At 42.1% G+C, this 14,096-nt stretch overlaps 1 protein-coding gene across 2 annotated transcripts in view; it reads left to right on the top strand.

Annotated features, from left to right (window-relative positions):
• The window catches only part of b3gat1b (beta-1,3-glucuronyltransferase 1 (glucuronosyltransferase P) b), an 81,698-nt gene that overhangs the window by 54,904 nt on the left and 12,698 nt on the right, over positions 1-14,096 (top strand). For both annotated transcript variants that reach the window (XM_061247342.1, XM_061247341.1), the window contains 2 exons: positions 6,935-7,052; positions 12,141-12,283. In XM_061247342.1, coding sequence (XP_061103326.1) covers positions 12,172-12,283 — 112 coding nt within the window. In that variant the 5' untranslated portion in view covers positions 6,935-7,052; positions 12,141-12,171. The remainder of the gene's footprint in view (positions 1-6,934; positions 7,053-12,140; positions 12,284-14,096) is intronic.

Below are 14,096 nucleotides of genomic sequence, written 5' to 3'. Positions count from 1 at the left end.
TAGATGCCAAGCTCCCCATGGACCTTGAATGTAACTAACTAACTAACTAACTAACTAACTAACTAATTCCCTAACTCACTCACTCACAATTAGCCACTAGGGGGAGCTATTAGCACTAATGGTGCTTTGCATCCGTGACAATGCATGTCCTCGTTTATCTTCATCTGCAGCTTGAACTGTGGTAGCTGTCTTTTTTTAAATGTACACTGGACTCTGAGTTACCGAACCAAAAGATGGAGGAAGAGCAAACAACACTATTATCTTTACAAAGCCTTTGCTCATATAACAGCCCTCTGCTTTTCACAAATCGCATATCACTGATGAACAATGATCTACCATGGTGCCAACCCATTCACTATTCATCATTATAGAGGAAGTTGGTGGCAGTCTAGAGACAGGCTGGTCATCTACTGTAGTGTTGCTTTGTTCTTCAGGTGTTTGAGAAGTTCAATGTCTGTTTCAGATGTTTGTTTGTTACTGATTTGGAAATGGAAATGTTAGTCATAATAGAATATTGAGGTAATAATCAGTAAGCATCCCTATTGGCCATCGTACAGTGACACATCTGCCACAACCATTTCTCGCCCCAGCCGCTGTGCTTTTGCACTTTCAGAAAACCTGAAATTATTGCCGGTGTTTGCACTTGGCGACTTTGTTTTCATATTTAAAACAGGACCCATGCTGCTCGGCTGGCATTTCATTAGAGGTTCTCGAAATTGTTAATTATATTTTGTCACACACAGGCCTGTAAATGTGTTTGCCTTTTTGCTTCCGAGAATCCTTCTTGTCTCGGCAATAGGCCCATATTTCACTGAACTGGTCTTATTAAAGAACGCGGCTCCACCATTTCGGGTGACAGAGGAACAATAAAGAACGGCAACGCGTGCGGTTTGGTTGATGACTAAGCACTGGAATAGCATCCCGCGGAGAACCTGAGCACTTCGCGTTTTTCTGATTATTTTCTAGGCACACATTTTCATAAACCGCAATATTTGTCATTCATCACATTTTGGAATAATAGGTAGTAGGAAGATCAGATGAATCTTTTGCAGTGTGGAAGGAGATTAATCGGGGCCGAGTCCAGGTATGCTCAGAGCACCAGAACATTGGTGTATGGCTGGCTCAATGGACCAATCAGTGTCATTTTCTCAAGCCAAAAAATCCTGGTTGAAAATTGTGTTACCTCATGACCTTGATGAGCTAATCAAGTTTCAATCACAAGTCAGTCAGTGAAAACAGTGGAACAAAAATGGCTAACATGACTCAAAGCTAATCACAACATTGCATAAATATGAGCTTATATAATGAACAACAAGCATGACTTTATGCTAAATATTCCAAGTCTGAAATCAAAAGGTTTTTCTTACATGTCCTTCTTCAGAGTTTTTTGAGGGACAAGGTAGTCTGATTTCCAGTGGTACCCAATCGTAAATTCATAAGAATGTGGTCTTCATGCTTTCTTTATTAATAATAATCCTGATAATTAAACTAGCAAGCAGGATTGAAGGGGGCCAAGCAGTCAAGCAGGGCAGGGTCGCCATGACACAATTATTTTTTACACTGAGATATGCCCACACTTCCTGTTTGGCAGCTTCGATTGGTTGTATTGGACAAACGATTTAGAAACTCAAAAATCTATCTGCTAACTTTTGTGAGGTTTGATCTGACCATCATCTGTGCCAAAATCTGTGGCCTGTGAAAATCTAAAATGGCAGAAATTAATGAATGGGTGTGTTGAACTCATTTTTAAGCTCAAAACTTACATGCAGAAACATACCTCCAACTTTGAACTATTAGTGGCGCTAGAACGCTCGAGATGGAGACATGAATCTTGGTGACAGTCTTCAATTAGTGTGCCAAATTTTATGGTAGGGGCTACCATAGACACCCTAGCCAGAAGAAAAAGATGATGTTGATGATGATGATGATGAATAATAATAAGAAGAAAAGGTAAAAACACACCGTGTGCCTACGCAGCTTCACTGCTTCGCCACCAATTATTAATAATACTACCCTGCATTCATTTCAGTTTGACTTAGACCTCTTACCATCAATCAAGAAAACAATTGAGCATTAAATGTTTTTTCTTGTTTTTAAATGGCCTTTCTATTATATTTCTAAAAGAAAACTATACCTGCTGCTGCTAACTTGGACACAGTAAGGTATGAAAAAATATATATTTTAATGGTATACTGGCTTTCTATTAAGGAAATGGGTGGACAGGGAATCCGTTATAATGGCTCCGGTAATTAGGCAATTCCAACAAGACATTGATAGAGGGAAAAGTGCTGGAAGGAGATAGTATTCTTCAGGTTGTTTTCAGATTCCTTGCACCCCCATCCACATAACTTCATTCCCCCAAGTGAAAAGTTTATTCATTGCCCAAAGCTGTATCCCTGCAGTAGCTCCAAACCACCGAGACCAAATCCCCTTCCTCTCTAATGAGGAGGATCAGTATCATCACAAAATGGCCGCATCTCTCACAAAAGTCATTAAAAGGCATTTAGAGAGGGAGAAGTGGCAATCTGTCTGAACTGGCTTCGGGGAGCAGTTGGGTCCCTGTCCTCTTGATGAAGTCGCTCCATTAATGAAATGCTGTTTGAGGTACTGGGGCTCGGATTGAAGCTTTGGTCAGAGAAGCGATAAATTGAGAGGCGTTCGATGTGAGGGTTTGGGTTGAAGTCTCAGGTACTTTTGCCTGTCAAAGGCCCAACCTTTTTGAGATGTGACTCATTTGGGTGTCCATGGGGTGGGGGGGGGGGGTGTGCTTGTGCAGAGGAGGTTAGATTGCTTTAAAACCCTGTGAGTCACAAGAGACCTTTAGCAAAAATACCACACACTCACACATGCACGCACACAGTCTATATATACACATAGTTGCCAATAGCAATGAAAACTAACATTTGCAGATAGGTAAAGGTCTGATTATACAAGGCAAAGAAACCGTAACTCCTGGAAAAGCTAAACTGACAGTGATTATAAAATGAATAGCTATTTGACCCAGTAGAACACTATCAAATATACTGCATGACATTTGATTCATGAACATCTCTCTTTATGTGTCTTTGAAGGTCATGGCCTATATAATGATGCAGAGACAATGTCTGCGATGAAACCATCACTCTATTATTACTGAAATATAATGTCACTCAGGCAGTAAGCAGAGAAATGTGCACTCATCAGAGGTTGTTTGTTGTTTGTTTTGGATTTGATTGACATTCACAAATGAGGCTCCAAAAGTTCACTATTTTTAGGAATCAACAAGCCCAAAAACACAAGGGACATATATATGTATGTATTTATGCATGTACTGTATGTGTATTGTGTATATATATGTGAAAAAAAGTCTGAGAAACCTAGGCAAAATCCTCCAAAACCCAAATTTATTCCACCCCTAAATTCCAGTTGAATTTCTCAACAGTGAATAATTATTTCCCGGAGAGCCTAATTACTTACTGCCAGTTATCCTTCTGTGACATATTGCTTCTTCCGCTGACTGTAAGTTTTCATTTTGCCATTATATCCTCTTCCCCTGACCTTTCTTGGCTTGGGGAAAAACTGAAGAATGTTCTGTTCTCCCTCAAGAAAACGCTGCACTCCAACCTTTAGAGTTTATGACTGACTAATGCACGAGAGTATATTTAATTCACGCTAACTGGGACCTCAAGGCAAAGTTATTTTTCTGGTTGTGACAGAGCGCCGATCACTCACCGTCTCTCTCAGTCATGCCCGTGGTCTTGACTAAATGGCTTTGAATAGACGAGAGTGATTAAAGAGAATGGAACGTAATGCTTTCTCTGATGGAACGAGAGATTGGTGTCCGCTATCCTCATGGCTGAGTGGATTTTATTTCTGGAGCTGTTTTGAAAGCAAATTCATCAGTTTGCAGATGTAAGTTATTCGAGTAAGTAATGTGTGAATCATTTACATCCTGCATGTTCCCTATGTGGGCAGCATGGTGATGCAGTGGGAACCATACAGTTCTAGGGGCTAGCGTAGACAGTTCACAGCAAGGTCTTGGGCTTGAATCCCAATCTTGTGTCCTCGCCTGGGTCTTTCTGTGTGGAGTTTGCATGTTCTCCCCATGTCTGGTTAGAGTGTAATTCGCCCCTAGGTATCTGTGTGAGTCAATGGTGTGTGTGGGCACTGCAATGGATCGGCGCCCTATGAATTCCTGCCACTCATCAAATGCATGCTGGTATAATCTCCCTTACTAGGAATACGCAGGTTAGATAAGGTTTGGATGAATCTTCACTATGTAGGGGCCTGCTCTCAAATTATTAGACTTTAAAAAAGAGCACACTTGTATGCACACCGCCTTTATAAACGAGAGCAGTCGAGTGGGCACTTGAAGAGACAGGAAAGAATTGTGTCCTGCTTCATACTAAGAAAATTAGCCATTTAAACTGATTTGAAGTGGATTAAGCGATGTGTCGCAGTTTGTCCAATCAAACACACAAATAGCTGTGACATTATTGATACATTAGAAGGTGATTTGACCAATCAAATCACAGCACACAGCAGCAGGTCACTGGACATGCTGAGCAGAGGAAACCATGGCGACGAAAAAAGAACTTGTTTGAATTGTGCATTATAAGAAGAGGGCATGTTGGGGGCAACCTATAACCTAGTGGCTAAGGTGCTTGACTGGGACCTGGAAGGTTGCTGTTCAAGCCCCGGTGCAGCCATAGTAAATGACCTTAACCCCACTTGCCCCAGGGGGGGATTGGCCCCTGTTTAGTCTAATCAACTGTAAATCGCTTTGGATATCATGACCAAGTAGTGACTTACCTGTAAATCGTTGGCCACAACCAGTAAATTATCTGGAATATCTATACCAATGTGTAGCTAACACAGCTACCATTAAGGGCATCGATCTTATAATTATCGTATTGTGCTCCAAGCTGCTATGACATGAACTTCATAGAATGGCTTGAATTAAAAAATAAAAGTTCATTCTCTGCAATGTCTAAATGTATTTAACCAAATTGAAGTCTGTTTTGTCATTTAAGTTCCCTAGCATGATATGAACAATGGATTAGCTGCCAATATATAACAATATTCTGATAACTGGCCAAAAGAAATGCAAATGGGTTGTGACCATTAATCAATGATCAATATCAAAAATATTGCCACCATTGTATATACTCAATAAGACCCTGTTTTTGCTCTCTATGGTGTAATGACATAGTCTGTATTCCTGGTGTGGATTCCCTCCTCCTCCTAATATATCCACTTATGTATATTAGTTTTATTTTAATCCTCAATACAACGCAGATCACTTATCTAGCTGTCACGATTCCGAAGAAGTTTCTTCCCGGCACCGTGACCAGAGCGCGGTTAAGTGGACACGATTGACCTCACACTGATGTGAGATCCTTCTTCTTTGACAAACATGGAAATTAGTGGGTGTTGAGAAAAAAAAGAAAAAGATATATATATAAATAAAGCTTTATCCTGCTAATATTTCACCACTCCGAGGACATAAAAAGGCATAAAATAGTAGCCAACATATCCATTACTCATGGAGCTGCCTCCACGCATAATTCACATTCCTCTGCTGCTCTATTGTGTCTCTAACCATAGATATTAAATGCAGCACAGGAAGTTTACTCCAGGAAGTAGAGCCTTAATGTATGCGTAGGGCCTCGCAAGGAAAGATGTTTATTTCACAGTTTATGCAGTCATTTGGGGATTCTAGACCATGTTTTCTTGGAGACAGAAAGCTGCGAGTATGTATTGTTATTCAAAATCCATTTGAAAAGTTTAATGGGGAAAGAAGTGCATGATGGGTCACAGGAAGTTGAGATTCCCCAGTAGAATGGTAAAACCTCCAAAGGTCTGATGCACAGTAAATGTCCCGTGCTAATTCAATTTGAATTTGTTTAAATTCAAATGGTATTACAGTGTCAATGTATAGCTTTGTACTAATACCGCAACAAGACCCACATTAAAGCTAAGCAAAGGAACTAGGGAATGAGTGATGCAAGATAACTCATTTTAAAACGTTCACAGCGTACAAAATGGCCGCTCTTCGAGCCTCTGCCCACAGGCAGTGAAGAGGGACCTTAGTGGGACGTTTCTGTCAACTTTCTCTTCATTCTTCACGCAAAAGTGTATGTTTCATAACAGTGTCCATGGCCAATCCCAAGCCGTCTGCGCTCTCAGCGAAGAGATCTACCCCATTGCACCAACTGTGAAGAGCTTTAAGAAATCCCACCTCAGAAAAGCCTTTGTCACCTACGGCTAGAGATTCTTCAGTGCTACTGTTGCCTTACTTGCTCTCTGTGTTTGTTATTGTTTTTGTCTGCGTTATTCTTGTATGCCCCCTGTTGTATTGTTTTTGTTTGTTTTTATTTTATTTTGGGTTTTTAAGATGATTGTGGTGCAGTGGTGGTAAAAATCATCATTGGCATATTATGAATACAATGTATTGTTATTAGTTGCTGTGGTAGTAAGAAGTAGTATTGGTAATCGTAGCAGCAGCAGCAGATGCAACAGTATTAGCAGTAGTAGTAACAGTAGCAGCAGCAGTAGTTGTAGTAGTAGCAGCAGCAGCAGTAGTAGCAGTAGCAGTAGCAGCAGCAGATGCAACAGTATTAGCAGTAGTAGTAACAGTAGCAGCAGCAGTAGTTGTAGTAGTAGTAGCAGCAGTAGTAGTAGCAGCAGCAGTAATTGTAGTATTAACAGTAGCAGCAGCAGCAGTAGTTGTAATACTAGTAGTATCAGTAGTAGTTGTAGCAGTAGTAGTATGTAATGAGAGGCTAAGCTAAGTGAATTGGTCAGAGGGCTAAAGATGCATATTTTGGGAATAAGGACTCACAAGCATGTCCTTAAATACCCTGCGGGTCCGGCTCAATAACACAGGAGATTAATATTCAGAGGTCGTTGGATCACCAAGGCACAGACAGAGCTCTCTCCTCCTGTCTTTCAGGCGCTTGGACGGAGGAGTTGTGCACTCCTCGGGTCATGGTCAGCTGAGAGTCTCCTGAAAGCAGCGCGCAGTCTCTGCTGCGATCCTGGGTGTGGCCATGAGCACCTTACAGTCGTAGGTGAGTATGGGTGCCACCGTCATGCATACTGTAATGCATGCTTCTTCTGTCTGGTACCGTAATGGCGGAGCTCAAGCAGAGTGGGGGAGCAAATACTGGGTATTCACAATGCATTTATTTACTATAGCCCCACATCGACCATTACGAGCCGGGTCTCACGGCTTCTATTCTACATTTACATATACGAATAGTGTGCACACGTCAAAACATCACCGTTAGAAATCATAACAATAAAAGAGAAATATAGAATGTGTAATAGCTGTCCTCTTTGTCGGTAAGCGAACTCTCAGCTCTCCGAATTTTGCGCCAAGCGCGGGGCAGTGACGTTGCTTACGCACACACGCAACCCAAACATCAACTCTTAAAGAGACATACCTCATTTCTTGACCGTTACAATACGCTCTCAAAACATTACAGTACGTTATTGGCATTTGGTAGACGCTCTTATCCAGAGTGACGTACGTCAAAGTGCGTACCCATCACCAGGGATAAGTGCACTGAAAGACCCTTTCAATTGTTAACAGTACAACAAAGATATGAATTAGGGGCTATCTGATACATCTGATTAATGATTATATTGATATCTAAAAACTGTTTTTATACAGCACAACATAAATATTTGGTTTGTTAAAAACAACACATAGCATGTCATTTTTTTAACACGCCTCCATTACTAGTTAAGGACAACATATTTGTGTTACTTTCAAACCTGTCTGTCTTAAAACGTTTCCGTTTGTAACACATAAATTGTGTATAATGTATGTAGAACAAAAGTAGTAACTTTGACATAATGTCTATTGAAGGTACAGTAACGCAAAACTAGTAACACAAAAAGTGTGTTGGATAACAACACATCATTTTTGAGAGTGTAAGAAATATCATTTATTTCAAGTGACCAAGGCATTTTCCAGCAGTAAAATTATAAGCATACTGGTCAATGATGATTATGATCTGTGAGAAGTATTGCCACTTACGTTTATAGTCGCTCTTAAAAACCGTAGCGTGGAAATTGCGTCAGTTATGTAAAATCTTGACCCACTTTACCACCCCTGCACCACAATCGCTGTTTAGCTAAGCCCAGCATATTCTAAGTGGGTTTCTTCCATTTTCCTGTTCAAAGAGCAGAAATACTGGCAAGTGGCCTCCTCTCTCCCCCCCCCCCCCCTCCCCACCAGAAAAAAACCTATTCACTTGCTCCCTGAGCAGTAGCTCTTACAGCCCACTGCTCTGAATAATGAGGCCAGGCCATCTCCAGAGCTTTTCACATGCAACGCAGCACGGCTAAAGGTCAACGTTAGCTCTGCCACTGCAGACCCTGTGGCACATGCTCAGATATACACATATATATATAGTAGCACTGTCATTTGTAGCCATGTTCCAGTTCTCCTAAATTCCTGATACCTCTCAGGACGGTGGAGACCCTTGGGGGCGTTCTCCAGCCGGGACGAGCTGGATGGTGTGCCGTCTGCTCTGGGCCTGATACATTCCTATGGTTTTATGACATTACGTTGCATTACATTACAGTTATTTAGCTGATGCTTTTATCCAAAGTGACTTGCAGTTGATAAGCAGGGACCAAGCAGGGACCAAACCCCCCCCCCCCCCCCCTCGGGGCAATGTGGGGGTAAGGGCCTTGCTCAAGGGCCCAGCAGTGGTTTCGGATCTTATTGTGGCCACACTGGGGCTTGAACCACCAACCTTCCGGGTCCCAGTCATGGACCCTAGCCACTAAGCTATATGCTGGTGTTATGTGCTTATTAAGTGTCATGTGTTACATTTTTGTATTACAGTCTTTAAAAAAAACGATCTGAACAAAATCATCATACTCACTGTTACAAAGTGTATGAACTGTGTTCATATTTCAGCAAGTTCTCAGTGTAGCTCCTTATTATGGAAATACTTAAATAACTTGATAGAAATGATAGACTCTTGGCATCTATTGGAAGCTACACTCAGTGACTCAGCAACTAAATTAATAAAAGATGAAATTTGAATAAAATGATTGTTGGTGCCAGACAGGGTGGTTTGACTATCTCAGAAACTGCTGATCTCCTGTGATTTTCATGCACACCAGTCTCGAGTTCTGCGGGCAGAAACATGTCGTTATTGAGAGAGGTGTGAGGAGAAGGGCTGGATTGGTCAAAGCTGACAGGAAGGTGACAGTAACACAAATAACCACACATTACAACAGTGGTATGCAGAAGAGCATCTCTGAACACACAACTTGTCAAACCTCTATGTGGATAGGCCACAGCAGCAGGAGACTTAATAAGTCTAATAAATACCTAGTAAAGTGCTCTCTGAGTGTATATTGTGTTATTTGTAATGTTATTTTTATTATTCATTTTGGTTTTTGCCACATATTTGTGCAGCAGAAATATGAATCCAAATCTCTCTTGAATAACATTGCGTTGTGACTGTGTGTATCTAGGGATTTGATCCAGTGAAAAAGCGAAAGGTTGTGTTCCGCGTCTGCTTAAAGAAATAAAGCGGCTCTCGTTTCCCCCTCGGGGGTAACAGCTAACTCTGACGGCGTCTGAACATTTTATAAGGCTTTATAAGACAAGACAGACTTCTTCTCTCAGCGCTGGATACAGAGCTGTAAGCTACCCGGGGGACAATGAAGTTGCCAGGTTTGCACAATAGAGTAGACGCTGAAAAAATAGCACTGCCCGTATAATCCGAATTAAATCGTTTTCACCATTGTTCAAGCTCAGAAGCAGACCTGAAATATGGACTGCATAGCTCTATTTTCAGTTAGGTCGAAGAGTTCAGAGAATATGACGGTTAGGTAGAGAGCGAATAAGGGCATGTTCGCTTAATTGGATACAATGTCCCTGATGATTCCGTGCATATGTGGGTGTTTTGCCTTGGATTGGGGATCTGTCCAATATGTGTTCCTGCATCTCGCCCAATGCATGCTGGGATGGGCTCCAGGAGTGAGTGGGTTGGATAATGGATGGATTGAACATTGACTGAGGCTTGACGCACCAAAACAGATGACAGTACACTACAGTTACTTATCTGACACTTTTATCCAAAGCGACTTACATTAGACTAAGCAGGGCACAATCCCCCCAGGAGCAATGTGGCGTGTACCTTAGCCACTAGGCTACAGGCTGCCCCACTTCTATAGCATTGATTATTGTTTCAAAAGAACATGGAGGTCCAGTATCTAGCAGCACAAGACACCTCACAGCGTGCGGTGCAATCATAAAAGCAAACAGAGATAGGAGAGCGGGAGAGGGCTGGCAGCGTGACCGTAGCAGCAGTGGCCGCAGAGAAAGGCCTGGTCCAGTACTGTATGCGTACGCTCTCAAACAAAACCCAAACAAAGGTCGCGGCTCCTTCGCGAGACGCCAGCTCATCGGCCCGTTAAGACAGCCGGGCTCCCATCCAGCAGGGGCTTTCAAGCCCCCAGCCTTCGGGGCCGACACCACACTGTCCCTTTTGTGATTTTGTTCGATTGCTTTTTAAACCGACACAAAAGGAGCGCTAATGCGCGTATGAAGGGAGAGGAAGTGAAAAAGCCTTTCTTCCAGGGGAAGGAAAGAGAAACAGAGAGCCCAGTCGCTAGCAAAAACAAGGAAAGTAGGGCACGCGACCGTCGAATCTCCAGCGGCATATCTCTCTGGCTTTGGGTGTCGAAGACCTGTGATACACACAGATGGCTCCGTACCCAATCAGGAGACGCGGAGATATCCGCGGACGAAAGGGCAGTTAAGGTGCAAAATGATGAAAGAGGGACAAAACAGGAGCTTAGATGTCACATCTACAGTGTGTGGGGGAGAAAAAGAAAGAAACGGCACAAACTGATTGGCAGCATATGAAAGCATTGTCTTTCTAATCACCAAAATCTTTTTCACCGCAAATATACCATTTCAGAACGCACCCCCTCCAGTCCCCCTCTCCACCGCAGCCCTTACTTAAGATGTCTCTGAAAATCTTTTTGATTTCTGTGCGGAAGGGAAATTAATGTTTTGCTTTCAGAAGGCACGACTGTACTTCCGGCTGTATCATGGCAACACGGCCTGGGCCCAAATTAAAATAAGTAAATAAATAAATGAATAAATGACTAATGTGACAGGACCTGCGTCCTGCAGACGCAATGAAAACCTCTCCAGCTGAATTGAGTGTAATTACAGGAGCGGCTCTGCTGGAGTAGTACTGTACGGAAGCTTTAATTGCTCCCTCGCCAGCTTCCAGCGGGACTCGGGGAACGGTTAAAAACTGCCGCTGATCTGCATTCACGAGACGGGCGGCGTGGCGGCGTCACCGCCGTTAAAGGACGTCGCTTTCAGTTGGCAGCCGGTGGGTCGCTGGAGAATATATGCGCGGGTCATTCTGTCCGTTTATTATCTCTCACATAAGCAAGAATACGATACTAAACTAAACATTGAATTGCGTTCAATGCCTGTAGTGTTTCTGTACTGTGCCCAACTAGCTGTTGTTTGGTAGTGATGTTCATTACCATTTCATAGCGCAATAGCTCTCCTACAGTCATGTAATATAATTATTGGCAAATTCATCTTAAATACCTTCATGCGTTAATATATTTACTTCTATATCCTTTCGGGCAAGACTTACTAGCTTTCTATTACACCCTTATTGTTCATAATGAGGTTTACCACAGTTCTGTACTGTGCTGAAGAACAGCTTCTGTACTGTACTGAAGAACGGTTTCAATGGAAACCTCCTATTACCTGGTTCAATCTCCCCTCCAGAATCTGTCCTTCACTGGCCCAAGATAACATTCCTCTCTCCCAGTCTGAATGCACATTCCCAACCATGTATGCACACCCCCCCATTCCCAATCGCAATATCCCCACACCCCCCCTCTCGTTCGCAATCCCCCCCTTTCAGTCATGATCACCCCCAGTGTGTCTTTTAGCCGGGTTGTGGGGGTCCCAGGGGGAAAGGTTGAAACCGCCCCTGGTCTACACCCTCACGGGTCACGAGTCATGACAGTATCTCCACTCTGCAGTCTGTACTTTGGACCGTCTATCTTACTTCCATCGGTAGCGATGGGCAGTTATCTACTGAGCCTGTCCAGGTGCCGATGTTCACATCTGCCCGACACTCCCGCAGGTAATGACGAAGACTGAGCCTGACTCTGGAGATGCTGAAGAGAAGAGACGTCCTTGCCATCGTGTTGATCGTGTTACCGTGGACCCTGCTCATCACCGTCTGGCATCAAAGTGCGATCGCTCCTCTGCTGGCCATCCGCAAGGGTAAGGGCCGGGGCATTTCTGCTTCATTCCTTTAACCATATCTTCTGGTTGCCTTTTCACCGTAGACTTTTCACTGAGTTGACTTATTTTCTCTGGTTCATAAGCTGTAGAAAATAGGGCATGGTTACAGGTGGTAGTAGGACTCATAAATACAGTATACATTTCAATCATTTCTTTAACTGTATCTCCTGGTTGACTTTTCACCATAGTAGTATGTGAGCGTGTAGTTCACACAACAACCCATACCTGCTGTATGTGAGCTGTTGGCTATAACCATAAATACATTCAAGAACATATCTGAATGTATCGCTTGTAAGGATTTAATTCTGACATATTTAGGTCAATATATTGAGTAGACTTGATTTGCACAAGGACTAATTATTCTTTGTGGTTCATAAGCTATAGAAAAGAGGGAAGGGTTAGAGTTGGTTATAGAACCCATAAATACAGTATGGGGGATGGGATACATTATAGATGGGGATCAGTTATTGATAGTAGTTCACACAATAACTCATACATACTCTACTTGATCTGTGGGTTGTAAGCCTGAATACTTCCAAGCATACGGATTTAATTAATATTTAGGTCAAAGTATTGAGTTGCCTTTTGGCTAAAAGACTGATTAATTCTTCTTGCTGGTTCATAAGCTATTGAAAAGAGGGAAGGGTTAGAGTTGGTTGTAGGACACATGAATGTAGTAGGGATGGGATATAGGTGGGGTTCAATTATTGATACTATCAATTAGGCTCATGCTGATACTCCCCTGTTTTACTGTACATTATAGCAAATGCAAACTCAGTTTCCAAATGAACGGGAGTACTGTAGACAAGCACAGACATCAACCTAGGACGGAAAAAAATACAATTTGTATTTTTATTTGTATAACAAAATATTGAATCTTGCTGACTTTGTTTAAGAAGAGACCACAAGACTGTGCAGCTTTGTTCGTGAGTGTAGAGTGTAACATGACATGGTTTCTATACTCTATTTATTCTTGATTTGGCTCTGTACTCCACAAATGTAGATTTGTAATCAAACAATTCCCTTGTGGTTAAGGTGCATATTCTAAAGGTTTTTGTTTCACCATGTAGAAATTACAGTACCTTTTATGCATGCATACTAATTTCACGGCACCATAATGTTTCTGATTATTCAGGGGTGAGACAATCGCACAATTTGTTTGTGAATTTAATTACTCGGGCCAATAACAATAAATTAATTTTAAACTATTATTGGATGATGCCAATCGTGATATCATCATGCATCCATAATATTCATATTAAAACCTATTTGTGCATGTGCTGTTATTATAGTTATCCAATGGCATATTGTATTATATTGAATCAGATATATTGAATAAGACAATTTGTTACAAATATTGGTAATATTTGATTACCAATATAAAATTGTGGATGTACAGAGTCAAATCAAGAAATATGCCTTTGTCCCATGCAGACACACACACACACACACACACACACACACTCACACATACACACACAAACACTCACACACAGCAATTTAAGGCATTAAACTCATTTACAATTATGATTTAATGAAAAGTGCTTCAGATCTACTGAGATGAGTTGCCTCTCCTCCCCCCAGAATGCAGCATTAGCATAAAATAAATAAATAGATAAACACTGACGCTCAAGTCAAAAGGAGATGCCATTTATTCCTGGTGACTTTCAGCAGTGTCTGGTGTAATAGTCCCCCCCCCCCCCCACCACGTGATACGGGGGGGCTTTGTTTGAAGCCCTAGGCGGGGGGATTTAATGTGATGTCCTCAGACTGACAGCAAGCTTCCCTGGTA

This window comes from Conger conger, chromosome 7 (assembly GCF_963514075.1).
Source record: "Conger conger chromosome 7, fConCon1.1, whole genome shotgun sequence".
Lineage (NCBI taxonomy): Eukaryota > Metazoa > Chordata > Actinopteri > Anguilliformes > Congridae > Conger > Conger conger.
The sequence above is the reverse complement of the archived record's forward strand: the minus strand, read 5'-3'. Positions and strand labels throughout refer to the sequence as shown.